The sequence below is a fragment of the Trichomycterus rosablanca genome, chromosome 9 (genome assembly GCF_030014385.1).
Source record: "Trichomycterus rosablanca isolate fTriRos1 chromosome 9, fTriRos1.hap1, whole genome shotgun sequence".
NCBI lineage: Eukaryota > Metazoa > Chordata > Actinopteri > Siluriformes > Trichomycteridae > Trichomycterus > Trichomycterus rosablanca.
The window spans coordinates 36,526,827-36,545,085 of record NC_085996.1 but is presented as its reverse complement, the minus strand read 5'-3'; the positions used below and the strand labels follow the sequence as shown (position 1 = coordinate 36,545,085).

General features: G+C 37.9%; 1 protein-coding gene across 1 annotated transcript in view; it reads left to right on the top strand.

The window, feature by feature from the left end:
- The first annotated feature begins 1,863 nt into the window (after positions 1–1,863).
- The window catches only part of itpk1a (inositol-tetrakisphosphate 1-kinase a), a 37,754-nt gene continuing 21,358 nt past the window's right edge, over positions 1,864–18,259 (top strand). The window contains exons 1-3 of the mRNA XM_063001439.1: positions 1,864–2,092; positions 5,436–5,532; positions 9,837–9,861. Coding sequence (XP_062857509.1) covers positions 5,438–5,532; positions 9,837–9,861 — 120 coding nt within the window. The 5' untranslated portion in view covers positions 1,864–2,092; positions 5,436–5,437. The remainder of the gene's footprint in view (positions 2,093–5,435; positions 5,533–9,836; positions 9,862–18,259) is intronic.

Here is an 18,259-nt window from a genome sequence, read left to right as displayed (position 1 = left end):
TTCAGAGAAAGCTTGGGAGAATGTGATATGGTCAGATGAGACCAAAATTGAGCTCTTTGGCATCAACTCCACTCGCCGTGTTTGGAGGCAAAGAAATGCCCGGTGGGGAGGGTGTTCTTGGGGTCATATCCAGCATTTCTCTGCTCCCAGCTCCCTTGAGATCATTGACAAGCTCCTCCTGTGTAATTCTGGACTGACCTCACCTTTCTCAGAATCATTCTTACCCCACCAGGTGAGATCTTGCATGGAGCTCCAGAGTGAGGGTGATTGACTGTGATCTTGTATTTCTTCCATTTTCGAATGATCGCACCAACAGTGGTCTCTTTCTCACCAAGCTTCTTGCTGATGGTCTTGGAGCCCATTCCAGCCTTGTGCAGGTCTACAATCTTGTCCCTGACGTCCTTTGATAGCTCTTTGGTCTTGCCCATGGTGGTCAAGAGATTTTAACGGAAGAAACTGATTCTGTGACAGGAGTCTTTTATACAGGGACTGGACTAATTTGTGTGCCTCATGGGCACATAACCGGTCTGTGGGGGTCAGAATTCTTGCTGGTTGGTAGGGGATCAAATACTTATTTCCCTTAATTAAATACAAATTAATTTATAACTTTTATTTAATGTTTTTTTTCTGGATTTTTTGTTGATATTCTGTCTCTCTCTGTTAAAATAAACCTTCCATAAAAATTATAGACTGTTCAAGTCTTTGTAAGGGGGTAAACTTACAAAATCAGCAGGGGATCAAATACTTATTTCCCCCACTGTATGTACTGTTTATATTAATTATATTTTGCTGGTCAGGGTTGCAGTGGGTCTGATTCATTCGGTGAAAGGCAGGAAATACCAATTTCAATACCAATTATGCCAATTCATAACAGGGCAAACACACACAGGGCATTTTTAGTGGCTCCAACTGGCCTGACTGCTTATGTTCCTATGTTTGGACTCGTGGGAGGAAACTGGAGTACCCGGAGGAAACCCACACAGACACAGGGAAAACATGCAGACTCCACACAGAAAAGACCCTGGCCTGCAGGCCTGGGAAGTCAAGCCCAGGCCCTTTTTGCTGTGAGTGCCACACCATTATTATTATCATTATCATCATCATCATCATCATCATTATCATTATTATTATTATCATTATTATTATTATCATTATTATTATTATTGTTATCATTATTATTATTATTATCATTAACATTATTCTTATCATTATTATTATTATCAGTATTATTATTATTATTGTTATTATTATTATTATTGTTATTATTATCAGTATCATTATTATTATTATTATCATTATTATTATCATTATCATTATCATTATCATTATCATTATTATTATTATTATTATTATTATTATTATTATTGTTATTATTATTATCATTATTATTATCATATCATTATTATTATTATCATTATTATTATTATTATAATTGTTATTATCATTATTATTATGATCATTATTATTATTATTATTATTATTATTATTATAGTTTTTTACAGACACATTGGTAAGCATGACTTGTGTTTTTATCTCTGAGATGTGTAATATATCTGACCACATGGGAACAGGTCAGTAATTCCTCTTATGGAATATGTGAGTAAGCGCTTACGCTAAGCCCCGCCCCGGGGGGAGGAGCCTGAGTCTGTTCTGCCTACGTCACGGTGTCAATCACGCAGTGCGCTGCCGAGCATCTGATTTTGACAGCCGGTATAAGTGTGTGTGAGTGTGTGTATGTGAGTGTGTGTAAGTGAGTGTGTGAGGGAGTGTGTGTAAGTGAGTGTGTGTATGTGAGTGTGTGAGGGAGTGTGTGTGGATGTAGGTACCAGCGAGCAGCACAGCACAGCAGATTATACTATTTAATAGAGGATAACACCGCAGTAAAGCCCCAGCGCCATGAATCTCGGTCCTTGTTCGTGCTGCAGGAGGAAACATTAAACAACCGGTGGATTGTTGGACTGAAGCTTTTCTAGATTAATACTGATTTCATCCAGGTAGTATCATAGATAGATATCGACACTGTGTGACCAGACTGACCTGAAAAACTGGAGACACCACCGCTGTGTGTACTGTCTTGCTGATCCAACTGAAGGTAAATTAACTACAGCTTTAACCTTTTATTCAACTGACCTGTCAGTCAAAGCTGGGGCAGTGCGATATCACCCATCTAACCTCATCATGATACACTTTTCTGTTATAACTCAGTGTTACTCAATGTATTTTAGTACCTGGTGTTTTATTTGATTTTTACTTATTTTATTAAATGCTTTTATTTGTTTTATAACTGGTAACATTTAAAACTTACAGTTTTAAAGAATAAGATTTCACTGTTTCTTGGTGCTTTATAGTTAAAGTCTTGCAAATTTACTATACTTTAAGTATCAGGAAGTATTTTAATATCGTATTTTTTATTGCCTTAAGCCTATAAGATGTGGTGTATGTAGTGCAGTGTAATATACTGTAGTATACCATAGTAAAAGACTCCACTGTAATATTTAACATTGAATTCTTGTCTATTTGTGTATCATCCTTTACTTGTTAAATAGCTTTTCTCTTGGGACTGAGGTAAAACCTCTGAATAATAGTAATGCATATAGTGTGTACACAGATGAGCCAAAACAATAGGAACACCTGCCTGATATGCTGTCAGAACAGCTCTGACCCTTTAATATAATGATTCCATTAGACATCTAAATGAGTCCTGTGTTAGCTGGTCCTATAACATTACCAGCAGGTGCTTTAGTTTCTATATGTTAAGAGGTGGATCGTCCTACAGTGCATCCTGGTGCCATCTTTTCCACAGTTAAGATATGTACACCTGCCCGGCTGTCCACACAATCTTGGAAAAACGAGGATTATTTCGATGTCTTGTTTATATTTACATTTTCAGCATTTAGCAGATGCTTTTATCCAAAGCGACTTACAGTACTGTGACAATATATTGTCTAAGCAATTGAGGGTTAAGGGCCTTGCTCAAGGGCCCAACAGTGGCAACCTGGCAGTGGTGGGGCTTGAACAAGCGACCTTTGAATTACTAGTCCAGTACCTTAACCACTAGGCTACAACTGCCTTGTGCAGGTGCATGTTTGCCTGTTGTAGTTGCTTTCAACGGTGGACAGGGGGAAAGAATTGTACTTTGATGTATGTCCATAGACTACACAGCCCACACAAAAGTATTACCAGTATTAAAATTATTAGCCCTGTCCTAGTTGTCTTGGCTGCACAACAACCTGTCAATGGTTCATGGCTTGTCCCTCCTCAGGCCACTTTCGTGGGTACCCACTACAGTTGCTTTGAGCATTTCATTCTGTTTTAGTCAGTCAGTTCTTTACTTCTGCCCATAACTGCTGCCTTTAACACATGGTTGATGACACTATGAGCAATTACCATCAGCTCAACATTTAATATATTCTTGACTGTGACATGCACAATTGTTACAAAACATGCATTAGCATGCACATTATTAAGGGGTGGACCTAATGTTTTGACTCATCAGTGTACTGTAGAAAGTATTGCAATGTGTTACCATCCATACATTATGGTATGGTAAGGTATGGTATTGTACAATACATCCAGTAAAGTTCAGTGACATATATTACAGTATAGTATTTAATAGTATAAATATAGTATAGTATTGTATTGTATAGTAGGATACAATACAGTGTGATATAGTATATGGTTGAAAAAAATCGGCATATATATTTATGTATGTATATGTACAGTGTATCACAAAAGTGAGTACACCCCTCACATTTCTGCAAATATTTCATTATATCTTTTCATGGGACAACACTATAGAAATAAAACTTGGATATAACTTAGAGTAGTCAGTGTACAACTTGTATAGCAGTGTAGATTTACTGTGTTCTGAAAATAACTCAACACACAGCCATTAATGTCTAAATAGCTGGCAACATAAGTGAGTACACCCCACAGTGAACATGTCCAAATTGTGCCCAAAGTGTCAATATTTTGTGTGACCACCATTATTATCCAGCACTGCCTTAACCCTCCTGGGCATGGAATTCACCAGAGCTGCACAGGTTGCTACTGGAATCCTCTTCCACTCCTCCATGATGACATCACGGAGCTGGTGGATGTTAGACACCTTGAACTCCTCCACCTTCCACTTGAGGATGCGCCACAGGTGCTCAATTGGGTTTAGTCCATCACCTTTACCTTCAGCTTCCTCAGCAAGGCAGTTGTCATCTTGGAGGTTGTGTTTGGGGTCGTTATGCTGTTGGAAAACTGCCATGAGGCCCAGTTTTCGAAGGGAGGGGACCATGCTCTGTTTCAGAATGTCACAGTACATGTTGGAATTCATGTTTCCCTCAATGAACTGCAGCTCCCCAGTGCCAGCAACACTCATGCAGCCCAAGACCATGATGCTACCACCACCATGCTTGACTGTAGGCAAGATACAGTTGTCTTGGTACTTCTCACCAGGGCGCCGCCACACATGCTGGACACCATCTGAGCCAAACAAGTTTATCTTGGTCTCGTCAGACCACAGGGCATTCCAGTAATCCATGTTCTTGGACTGCTTGTCTTCAGCAAACTGTTTGCGGGCTTTCTTGTGCGTCAGCTTCCTTCTGGGATGACGACCATGCAGACCGAGTTGATGCAGTGTGCGGCGTATGGTCTGAGCACTGACAGGCTGACCTCCCACGTCTTCAACCTCTGCAGCAATGCTGGCAGCACTCATGTGTCTATTTTTTAAAGCCAACCTCTGGATATGACGCCGAACACGTGGACTCAACTTCTTTGGTCGACCCTGGCGAAGCCTGTTCCGAGTGGAACCTGTCCTGAAAAACCGCTGTATGACCTTGGCCACCATGCTGTAGCTCAGTTTCAGGGTGTTAGCAATCTTCTTATAGCCCAGGCCATCTTTGTGGAGAGCAACAATTCTATTTCTCAAATCCTCAGAGAGTTCTTTGCCATGAGGTGCCATGTTGAATATCCAGTGGCCAGTATGAGAGAATTGTACCCAAAACACCAAATTTAACAGCCCTGCTCCCCATTTACACCTGGGACCTTGACACATGACACCAGGGAGGGACAACGACACATTTGGGCACAATTTGGACATGTTCACTGTGGGGTGTACTCACTTATGTTGCCAGCCATTTAGACATTAATGGCTGCGTGTTGAGTTATTTTCAGAAGACAGTAAATTTACAGCTATACAAATCTACAGCTATACAAGCTGTACACTGACTACTCTAAGTTATATCCAAGTTTCATGTCTATAGTGTTGTCCCATGAAAAGTTATAATGAAATATTTGCAGAAATGTGAGGGGTGTACTCACTTTTGTGATACACTGTACATAACAGGTGCAACTGGATATATAGGTATCTTCTACCCCTTTGTATGCAATGTTAAATGTTCTATTTTTTCACATTTTAATTAATTAATTTTGGTAAACATTTGCAGACATGCAGACGTTCCTAAAAGGTAAACGAGTGGGCTACTGGCTTAATGAGAAAAAGATCAAGAGGCTGAACTTTCACACCTTCATCGATATGTGCAGGTGCGTCACACCATAATCACCAAACACCAAATGTGCCTTCAGACTTTATTACAATTTAGAATAAAAAAATTCTATAAAAACACAGAACTGATGGACTGACAAACAGAAAATAAAAATAATTAAATTACCAGTTAATATTTTAACAGGGGCAAGTTTTTGTTTGTTTCCACAGTTTTGTTAAGCTAATGTTAATTCACTCAAACCAGTTTGGCTTGAAGTGATATCCGCTTATTGTTTAAAAAGAATCATCATTGCCCACCTAATTTTATACCCCCAGTTGGTTATTTTAATACATTTAAATAGATGCTTATATACATACCTACAGTGACAGAACTGTAGGCTTAAGTGACATTTTAATACCATATTTTATTAACCAATTCATTGCAGAACACAAATACACATTGAAGGACAAAATACACACACATTGTAGGACAACACTTCCTCCCTCACTCCTCAGGGGTTTTGGCAAGGTGGGAGGGAAAAGGACACCCATTGAAAAGCCATATGTACACAAAGAGTGACGCAATGTTTGAACCCAAGACCTGTGTTACTTTGCCATTGCCCCCGCCCAGAATAATATATTAAAATCAACAAAAGCTAAATATGTAATAAAACTACAAACATTTTTACCATTTATATTTAGTATAATAGATGTGATCGCAGGAAGAGTGTTAAACTAACTTTTAGTGATTATACAAAATGTGCAGAATGTATTCATGCTTTTTATTCAACTTTGGTCATGAGTAAGAATTGGTGGTGTTGGAATGCTTACTGTGAAATGCTCACTGGCTGCCGATTTAGTGCTTCTGTGACCAGAGACAGCTAACAAAAAAAGCTCCAGCAATGCCAGAAATTCTAGATCATAATCTAACACTGTGGCTGTTGCTACATCTAAAATCCACAAATGGAAGGACAACAGAGACTAATTAAAGAGTATCGTTTAAATAACCAATCATTTAGAAAAAACAACTGTATTACTGACATTCATTCATACCAATACACACTGGTTATCCTGACTCTTTCTACATTAACAGAGCAGCTACGAAGACATAAATAAATAAAAAAATATTCTTCCCTTTAAAAATGGGCATTCCACGCTGCACTTTTTTGCACTTCATCTTATAAAACCAACAAAATTGCACAATGTAAACTGGTTTACTAGCTCATTTTAGTAAGAACATATGCAGCTTGTGCCGCCCAGATCTTAAGCTGACCAGACTATACCCTCTGTAAAGTGTCATTGACAAATATGTAATACTTATTTGTGCCTGGGTTTGTCCCCTAAACTAAAACCGTTATAACCAAAAAGAACTAACAAGAAACCAAAAACAAATAACCCCTGACACTAAAGTAAAACAAAAAACCTAAACAAACTTAACCAATAATCTGACAACATAGTTTCTTGCATTGTGTCGGGCGGCACGGTGGCTAAGTGGGTAGCACTGTCACCTCAGAGCAAGAAGGTCCTGGGTTTGATCCCCAGGTGGGGCGGTCCGGGTCCTTTCTGTGTGGAGTTTGCATGTTCTCCCTGTGTCTGCATTGGTTTACTCCGGGTGCTCCGGTTTCCTCCAACAGTCCAAAGACATGCAGGTAAGGTGAATTGGGGATACAAAGTTGTCCATGACTGTGTTTGATATAACCTTGTGAACTGATGAACCTTGTGTAAATAAGTAACTACCGTTCCTGTCATGAATGTAACCAAAGTGTAAAACATGACGTTACAATCCTAATAAACAAACAAACAAACTTGCATTATGTAAGATGGTAGAAGATCAGTGAATAGAGTTTTTCTATGATGACCATGATTCAAATCCCAGGATTGTCAAAACGCTACTGAGGGAAGATTTATATGAATAAGAATTGTCTGTAAAATGAGCAAATATAAATCCAAAATACTAAAAATGCCAGTCAATTTATCTTAATAATCCTTTACAGTATGCAAACCTTTAACCGTTAACACTTGCTCCAGATTTCCAGTAGATAACTCCTGAGGCTTTCCCTGTGTAAGAGAATCCCTGTACAGAAGTACACTCCATTATCAGAGGCTGGATCAGGGAGGTGTACTCTAGCCTTGTTTGAATTACAACACTGCCCTCGAGCTCTGTTTATGGGACAGCAATGATGGCGCCTATTGTATTTTTGGCCATAATAAGGCAGAGCCCAGGCAAAGTGCACCAGTTACCTGAGGAAGCATCAAGCTGGCCACCCTGTTTTGTTAATGGCTTAAGGCTAACATTGCTTGAATATCCCCACACAGTCTTAGCTATCTGATTGTAGGAGACATGTCTTGAGTCCATAGTCTGTTTGTTTTATCTCTTACAACATTCTTAAAATGCTAGTTTAGCGTGCTTGGGTGGCGCAGCAGTAAAACACAGTAGCCCACCAGTGTTGCGATCTCAGTCTCTTAAGTTTGAATCTCAGCTCTGCTATCAGCCAGCCAGGCTCCTACACGACACACAGTTGTATGTGTGCGGCACATGCAGCTGATCGCTTCTCTTCAACTGCCGCCCACTGTGCAGGCGCCTCGACCAGTCAGTCAGGGCTTGTGTCCATACGGCTCTCCTGGATAGGGATGGGAGTGGCGGCAACGCCTGGGGTCAACCATTTACATGCTAAATTACTACCCATAACTCTGAGTAGGAGTGAAATATGATGTAATTATGCCTTTTAAAAAACAGTTTATTACAGTTGACTGCTTTAGTCACAAATGAATCAGGCAATTAAATTTTTTGGACTTCATAAATTGAATGATAGAATAGATGGAAGCTACAATACACAGCACAGCTGACCTTAATAGTTGAATGTAAACCTAGAACATCCAGCTACAGAATTGGTTGGGAGTTTTCCAAACTCAGTTACCCAAGTCGTGTTTTTAGCTGCTTTAGACTTCGACATCTTGGACATTTTGACTAAGCGATTGTTAACTGAATTGCCGTAGGATTGCTAGGACGCCTCATAGTGCAAATTAACCAGTAAATATGAATGAAAATGTGAAATCGCTAAACACGTACCTTCACTTTTAAATTTCACAGCAAATTGCATATTACACAGAAAACGGCTCAGTTCAAGGACAGTTGTAAGCCTTGTGGTTAAGGTACTGGACTAGTAATCGAAATGTTGCTGGTTTAAACCCCACCCCTGTTGGGTCCCTAAGCAAGGCCCTTAACCTTCAATTGCTTAGACAGTATACTGTCACAGTACTGTAAGTCACTTTGAATAAAAGCGTCTGTTAAATCCGGAAAATGTAAATTTAGGAAATGCTAATTCTCTGATTGCTTCAGAACGTTTCTTTTCAAGGTCTATGACGGGACTTTCATGGCCGTGAATTAGGCAGGGCCTTATTTATAATAAAATGCAGGAGATCTCATTAGAACGAGTTTTTGTTCTGTTTGTGTGTTAAACTCACACATTATGAACAAGAACATTTGTGTGTTTTCTGTATAAATGACACACATGTGGGTGAGGACATGTTTTGGGGTAAACTTCACGTGTTGTCACCTATTCCCTTTGCTAATAGAATCTAATAATAAAGTCCAATAAGCAGGCGTTCTTTTGTTCAGAGAAACCTTTGGGCGTGGTACAATTGTTTTATAGTACTGCTAAAAAGGACAGTAGTGATACTTATTGGTTACTTAACTGTTGAAAAGCTGCATTTCTGTTGTCATTGTTGCTTGTATAAAATCAGTTACGGATCTTTAGTCCAGGTCTGTCCTGTACATCTAGTGCACTGACAAATTCACTGCAGATCTGTGTGTGTATGGGGGTGTAAGAAAAATTCATGGTTCTCTGTCACAATGGCTTTTTAGTTTTCTGTATTTCTATAAACTGTTTCATTTCTGATCTCTCTTTCTTTTTAAATTATTTAGATGATATAAAATCATTATTCTAAGTACAGTTCTTTAAGTAACAGCTTTTACACAACCATCCACTACTAGACACTAGGTTGTGAGTGTGTTTTGCCCTAAATGAATAGGCACCTTGTCCTGGGTGTGTTCATGCCTCGCAGTTATATGATAACAGTGTTTTCTGCAAGCAAAAAGAAGCTTGTATTAATTTACACTCAGAGGAAACTCTGAAACTCTGAAAGCTCGACTGAGGTTCACATGATCACATGGGCAAAAATTTTTAAAAACGCAGTGACAAAGCCTTTTTAACTGTGTGTATTGGCTTAACCTTTTTTGCATTAATAAGCTTAAAAATATTAAGACACACCCTACACTGCAGCACTGTGATTTTATGACTGATAGAGCACTTTAACTTACAGTTTTTTAATTACTAAATTTCCTTTTATTTATTTTTTGCAGGAAGAGGGGCATTGAGATGGTTCAGGTAAGCAACCTTTGTATATGGCTGTGTTGGTGTACAACTCACATATTAAATTACATACAGTATTTGGCCAAAAGTATGTGGACACATTACCGGACATCCTGTACCAAAACCATTCCTCTTTACTGGGAAGTCTTTCCCCAGAATTCTGAATGGTGTCTGCTGGAATTTATGCTCATTAGGTCAGACACTCACTTGATCATGCACTAATATTGAACAAGAATGCCTAGCTTGAATTAACACTTGAATTATACCAAAAGTGTTGAATGACGGTTGAGGTCAGGGCTCTGTTCAGGCTACTGGAGATTTTCAATACCAAACACATCAAACCATGTCTTGATGGACCTCACTTTGTGCACAGAACACAGTCATGTTGAATTAGAAATGAACAAAGGGATTTTAATCATTAACACTTTAACCGATAACATACATAGAAGCCATTGTTTGGTTTAAAATGCCATTGTTCGGTTAAAATGAATTTCCAACAGCTGATGTCTGATTTGAATAGTAAGCAGAACGTATTGATGTTTCATACACACTAAAACTGTGACTCGCTCTCACTCACCCTTAATGCTGTTGCGTCAGTTTTGTTTACCAATACATCCTTTCTAAAGAGCATACCACAGTTATAACTAAGGCCCTACCTAATTCACGGCCATGAAAATCGCGTCACAGATCATGAAATGAGCCTTTTTCCGTGTAATATGCAATTTGCTGTGAAATTCAAAATTTTTCATTCGCGTAGGGCATGTGAGGCGTAATATGCAATATGTAATTGCATAATTAAGTTAGTGTAAGAAACTTTTCTGTGGTGTAGTGTGCTGACAATTATGTATGTGTTTACATATTGAGTGTATTTTGTCCATTTGGGGATTCCATAACTTGTGCTTCTCTACACATGTGATCATCTCTCTGTAGTCTGCACTATGCCTCAAAAGAACAAGTCAGTAAAGTATTTTGCTCCTGATAGTTTGTCTATGTACAGTTTATTTCTTTCTGTATAAACTCAGTAAACTCTAAAGAGGCTCGGTTACACTAGCAATCAGTTAGACAAAATGTCCAAGATGTTGAAGTGTAAAGCAGCTAAAAACACGACTCTGGAAAAGTTCCAACCAATTCTATGGACACAGAGAAGGTACGAGTATTTTAAGTATTTTGGTCTTTGAGAGAAAGCTATTAATGTAAACTGTGCTGTGTGTTGTAGCTTCCATTGATTCTATCATTCAGTTTATGCCAGTAATTTAATGACTGCCGTGAAATGTGGCACTTTTTTTTTAAATCCGTGAAATTAAGCACATTTTCCCGTTAATTTTGTAGGGCCCTAGTTATAACCAAACAGAACAAATATGCATTTTATTTAAATAATAAATCATGGAACTATCATGCAATTAAATCACATGCTAAAACAGTTTTGCATCAGTAGGCTTTGTTAAACTTTGCACATCTTTCTGATTTGGATATTTTGCATCGTGTCCCAGTATACAGATAGAACTTTGTTTATCATCTTAATATATCTACACTAATGCTGTCTGGAAAACCTTTAAGACACCCACAAAATCTCAATTGTTTGTTGGCTATCAATATTTTTGGTTTAAAATCTACATTTAGAATGATAAACTGTTACTGTTCTGTATTACTTCCACATTCATTTTTTGGCTGTTTTTCATTAAATAAATAAAGCATGAAGATTCATATTTTAATGAAATGCAGCACGCTTGTTGGTTAATGGTTAAGCATCGACACATGATAAGCAGTTATCAGTTAAAAGAAACTGCCAAATGTAACTCCCTAGTAAAAAAGCATTAATAATAATTTATTTGATATCATTGATTGTATTCAAGAGATCAATGGATGTGGCTGAAACCCCAGAACCAAATAATTAGAAGAAATTTATACATACCTTTGGCCATAACATGTATAAAATATAGTGTTATTGTATACACCCCCACCCCAGTAATGACTAGTCATAGAGCACAGTTATTCAGAATGCATTTTTTAAAATACATCAACTAAATACTTGTATTGAGTTCAGTAAATGTTATGGAGAATATTTTCAGGTGTGGAGCAACTCATTGACCTGGATTGTAACACGCCCACTCACTTATTTACTTACTTAGTCACCCACCCATGCTTAGGAGGCTGACGTTACTATACAATATGTAACTACTGACACTGTTGTTTTTATGTCAGTACCAAATACACTAGTGCTCCACTAGAACATGTCCAGTAGAATTTGATTTTAGGTGTCAGAATAAAATGTTGTTTTGTTATTTTATGAAGTTAAGGCTGTATTATCTCTTTGCAGGGATCTTTTAGACATTCTGCATTTTAAATGAGTTTATAGTAGTGTTCTATACAGTTTAAATTGTTTATCAAGCTTTTACTATTTTTTACTAAAGAGAGAGAGAGAGAGCATCTACCTTAGCTTGACTATGTTATATTTTGATTATATGACTATTATATTTACATTTACTATTTCAGCATTTAGCAGACGCTTTTATCCAAAGCGACTTACACAATGGGCAATTGAGGGTTAAGGGCCTTGCTCAGGGACCCAACAGTGGCAACTTGGTGGTGGCGGGGCTTGGCCCGGCAACCTTCTGTTTACTAGTCCAGTACCTTAACCACTGAGCTATCACCGGCCCTATAGTATATTATTACTATACTATGATTGTTAGAGTTTTTAAATTATTACAGTTTCAGAATGTCTTTATTGTCATATACAAATGTGTAGCTTATTAAATGCTAAGGTGTAGAAAGTATCGTATTGTTATGTAACTTTGTGGCATGACAATACGGAAGGAATATTAAAGAAAGCTGAACTCCACAATTATGAATTATTGACAGAAGAGGTGTTCAGAGAGGACAAAACACATGTCAAAACTGGTTTTGGTATGTTTAAATCAGACTAAAACTAAGCTTTTGGACTGGCTTTACCTCTGCCAGGAATATGTAGACGGTATTGACAAGTCCCAGACGAAAAACAAACTAATTTGTCTCCCCAAACACCTACGAGATTGTCCTGACCTGTCCAAATTCAAGTCACTTCTCAAAACTCATCTATTCAATATGGCATTTAACTTGTAACAACATGAAATAAATGCTTTTATTTTTGCTATTCTTTTTAATAGTTTTTATACTTAGATCACGACAGAAATGTGAAGTCCTAGATCCTAAAACTTGTAAAGTTTTCAGTTTCCTGATTGCATGTAAATCTGTCCTGTTTCTGTCTAATTTTAAGAAATTGTTCTATATTTGTTGTTCTCTCTCATAATTTAGCTAATTTTTAATGAACTGTCTTATGCTGCTCTCTTTGTTTTTATCTTAATCATTCTTGATGTTGATGTACTATTTTGATTTTGTACTATGATTTGTATGGTGTATGTACGTATTTGTTTTGATTATTTGTCTTATGTAAAGCGTCTTTGAGTATCTTGAAAAGCGCTATATAAATAAAATGTATCATTATTATTATTAAACTGTTCCAATTCTGTGTTCCAATTACAGTGCCCATGATTAACTTAATAAAAGAACAGACATTTGGGACGAAAAAAAAAAAACAGCTTCAAAATGTATTAAATTCTTCAGTATTCCATGGCGTACATGCCCCCTACAAGTGCATGTAAACCCTTGGCCTTAATTGTAATCCAGAATACTGCAGTGTATTTTTTGAATGAAAAGGTCAAATAGTTTTTGGGACTGGTAGCTGTGGGTACATTTATTTTAGTTCAGTGAGAGAAAACCCTTGAGTGACCTTACGCTGGAGTAAAGACCACAGAAAGGCCACATCCATGCAAAAATAGAATTTTCCATTCTCATCAGTGAGCACATACGACTGCTGGTTGATTCCTGTGTTTCAACGTACATAGCTTAGGAACATTAAGCATTGTTATTGTTTTTATATGGGCTATATTTTAATACTCTAGCTCTGTTTTCCATAGTCGTAATGATTAACTGTTGATAATCTGATTAAATTAGTTCCATGCTAATGAATTCCAAAAGTGCTTCATTAGTGTGATGGATTCTTTGATGATCATTTTGTGCGCTCCTAATAAAGTCTTGTGAAGAGGGTTTTGTACACAGAGTACTTAGTTCCTGGCCCGTGGCCATGGCATCGTGTACCATGCCTGGATGTTCCCTGTCTGTCCCTGGCTGCGGGGGGTGGATCAGGAATTTATAGATTCTCCATTCCAGTGAATTTTAAAACAAAAACCTCTTAGACATGCGGCACTGTAAAGTGTGTCTTTATCTTATTGCAATTTATGCTCTCAGTGCATGTAAAAGCCCAGATAACCAAACTGAAGCGCTCTTATTTTGGACACTTTATGAGAGGAACCAGGTCACTGGAAAGGACAGTTACACTTGGAATGTAAAAGAGGAAGAGGATGGCAGCAACAAGATGGATGGATATGATAAGAGTAATAAAGAATGAGCCATGAAGAAGTCTACAGACCCAAACAGAAAATAGAATGTTCTGAAACCGTATCCATACTGTATATTTACTGGGAGTTGGAATCTTATCCAGAGCGACTAACAGAAAAGCTTCCATAGTGAACATTACCTTATTCTAGTTGAAGTAGACGCCAGTCCAAGAACACAAATCTGCTGAAACCCTGTTAGAACCAAAGTTTAGTTTTTTTTTGCAAGAAATGAATTAGTATTAGTGAGTGTTAGTAAGTAAGTACACGTCAGCTTAAGTGCTTAATAAAGAGGTGGGTTTTTAATCGTTTTTTAAAGACAGACAGAGGAAGTTCGTTCCACCACTTGGGTGCCAGTACAGAGAAGAGCCTTGATGCTCGTCTTCCCCGAATTCTGGGTGGAGGATCAAGTCGAGCGAGACTAGTGGCTCGGAGGTTGCGTGATACAGAGCGGGGTTTGATTAGACCACGAAGGTAGTTTGGGGCTGGTCTATTTTTGGCTTTGTAGGCGAGCATCAGTGTTTTAAACTGAATATGTGCAGCTACAGGAAGCCAGTGAAGAGAACGCAGCAGTGGGGTGATGATGTGGCAGCAGTGGGGTGATGTGGCAGGAGTGGGGTGATGTGGCAGTGTTTAGGTTGGTTAAAAAACAGACAGGCTGCTGCATTTTGAATGAGCTGCAAGGGTTTAATAGTGGACATGGGAGCTCCTGCCAGGAGGGAGTTGCAGTAGTCCAGCCGAGAGATTACAAGTGACTGGACCAGAATCTGAGTAGCTTCCATGGAGAGAAATGGTCGAATCTTCCTGATGTTGTAGAGGAGGAACCGGCACCATCTTGTAATGTTGGCTACATGAGGAGAGAAGGTCAGCTGGTTATCCAGGACGACACCAAGGCTTCTTACATTATCAGATGGTCTGATCTGGGAGTCATCAAGAGAGATGACTAGGTCCTGGGTTGGAGATTGATCTCCAGGAATAAGTAACAGCTCTGTTACTGCACTTAATAATAATTAAAGATTTAGCGTAAATCTTAAACTGTACCTAGACCACCTCAGGATTCTCTAATCTCATCAAGCATTGTAAAAAAAAGACTTAAAGGAGGAATATACAAGTACTACAAACCCTGTTTCCAGGAACATTGGGACATTTTGTAAAATGCAATAAAAACAAGAACCTATCGTATGTATGTGAATTCTCCTGAACCTTTATTTAGCTGAAAAAAGTAAAGATTTAAAAAAAAAGAAAAAAGATTTTTAATGTTATTGCTGACAAATATGATTGTATTTTTGAATTTGATACCTGCAACACACCCAACGCAAAGCTGAGACAATCGCAAAGTGTAAAGAGTGAAAAGTTTAAAGATTGTAGTATATTTAAGTTACACAATTTTTTTTTGCGTTTTTTTGCGTTTTTCCCAATTTTCCTTTCAATCTAGTCGTATCCAATTACCCAATTGCATTACTCTCTACTGATGCTGACCTCCACTCCTGCTTGAGGTAAACGAGACTGACACACGGTGCACAGTAGCTGACTGCATCTTTTTACCTGCACAAGTCGAGTTCATATGCAGATCAGCTTTGTGTACGGAGAGTCACACCCTGAGCATCGCATTATTCCTCGACTCTGTGCAGGCGCCATCAATCAGCCAGCAGAGGTCGTAATTCGCTCAGTTACGAGGTCCCTATCCGGCTTCCCACCCTGTATGAACAACAGCCAATCGTTGTTCATGTAGGTGCCCAGCCAGATAGCAGAGCTGAAATATCAGCTCTGGTGTGCTAGCGCGTTTTACCGCTGCGCCACCTGAGCGGCTAAGTTACACCATTGAATCGTGGCTCACCACATTGTGCCAAAGGTTATGAGAGAATTGTCAGTTCATAAAGAACATTTTTAAATTTGGGATTGCAAATAACTAAGGTGTTTTACCATTTACTGTAAACAGGGTGCTCAGGTGGTGCAGCAGCAAAGTATACTGACCCACTTCTGCTGAGATCTGGAGTTTAAATCTCTCCACAGACATGATTGGCTAATGTCCAAAAAAGGGGTGGCATTGAGAAACAGCCTAGCCATTGAGAGGCGCACTTATCAATGTGCTCTCAATGACAAGCCCGGGTTAAAAAAATAGGAGGGTTGTATCTGGAAGGGCATCCGGCGTAGAAACTGTGCCAAGTCTGGTATACAGACATTTTTCAACTGTGTTACTGGCATCCAATTCTAAATGTGTGTATTAGTTATAAAGAAAATACAGTGTTCTTAGTTAACACGTTGGAAATCTTCTTCATACTTTTGTCAGTTAATAAATGATAAATTTATACATGTATTTAAAAATAAAGTTTCAAGAGAATTAACAATAATACTTTGTTGCTTTTTATAAACATTTACATTTTCTGCATTTAGCAGAGGCTCTTATCCAGAGCGACTTACAGAAGTGCTTCCATAGTAAACGTTACATTACTCTAGTTTAAGTAAACGACAACAGTTCAAGAACACAAATCTGCTGAAACCCTGTTAGAACCAAAGTGTTTTTTTTTTTTTTAAGAAATTAATATGAGCATTAGTAGGTAAGTGAGTAAGTAAGTACATGTCAGCTTAAGTGTTTAGTAAAGCGGTGATGTAGGTTTTTAATCGTCTTTTGAAGACAGTGAGAGTCTCAGATGTTCACACAGACAGAGGAAGCTCGTTCCACCACTTGGGTGCAAGTACAGAGAAGAGCCTTGATGCCTGTCTTCCTCGAGTCCTGGGTGGAGGATCAAGTCGGGCGAGACTAGTGGCTCGTAGGTTGCGTGATACAGAGCGGGGTTTTATTAGGCCTTGAAGGTAGCTAGGTCCTGGTCTATTTTTGGCTTTGTAAGCGAGCATCAGTGTTTTAAACTGAATGCATGCAGCTACAGGAAGCCAGTGAAGAAAACATGTTATAAAATGTTCCAACTTTTCTGGAAATGGGGTTTGTAAATACAGGGTGCCAATAATTATATGACATGTTTGTTTAAAGCAAGTATTTGTAAAAACACTATTGTTTGGTAATGGTTTTTATTTTATTTTCCAAATTGCATGCACATTTAAAATACATTTATTTACATTATGAATTTAGTTTAGTTATACATCACATACATTATTTGTTTTTAGCTAAACAAGTTTAAAACACACAGATATCTAGTTCAAATCTGTGCAAAATCTAAAAAAGTAATAGGTAAAAAATCTAATGAGATAATGTAACAACTTTCATCTCATGAATATCTGAGTGTGTTTTACGCCCATATACTTTATTTATTAATAGATTTAATCACTTTTGCAGGTAACCTCATGTTATATTACAACCTAATTCACGCTGCATATGAAAGTATTATAAACATTATGTTTCATTTTACCCAGTGTGACACACTTTTAACAATTGTTCCTCTACTACATGTAAAACTTTCATTCCCGGTAGTTATTTACTCTGAGGGTTTGTCAAAGTAAAATAATGTGTGTTCATGATAAGGAAGAGAATAACAACCAACCAAGGACAGAAATGTTCTCATTAGAGCATAACCAGTTATTTGGTCTTCTGTTCAGGATGTATCCTGACTGTTTTTAAAAAGATTTATCTAAGATCTTCCTTTCATTAAAACGATATCCCTCTGTGTAGTTACTTCACTCCCTTTGTTCTTAATGGCCCTTTTAGATCTACTAGAACAAAAACAAAGGTACAGTAGACCCTTGACTTACAAATTTAATTGGTTCCGAAGGGCTGTTCTTAAGTCAAAATGTTCGTTAGTTAAACCTATTTTTCCCAAAGAAATCATGTAAATAGAATTAATCCGTGCCAGACCTCCCAAACCCCCCTTACCTAACCTCTCTAATGTCTTAAATGGTCTTTTTTGTTATAAATACAACTATATTTTCCTTTAAATCTTAAATTATAGAATAGACATTTCTGTAATAAACAATAATAAACAACAATACACAGTAGTACTGTACATAAAAACACACATCACATTTCAGTA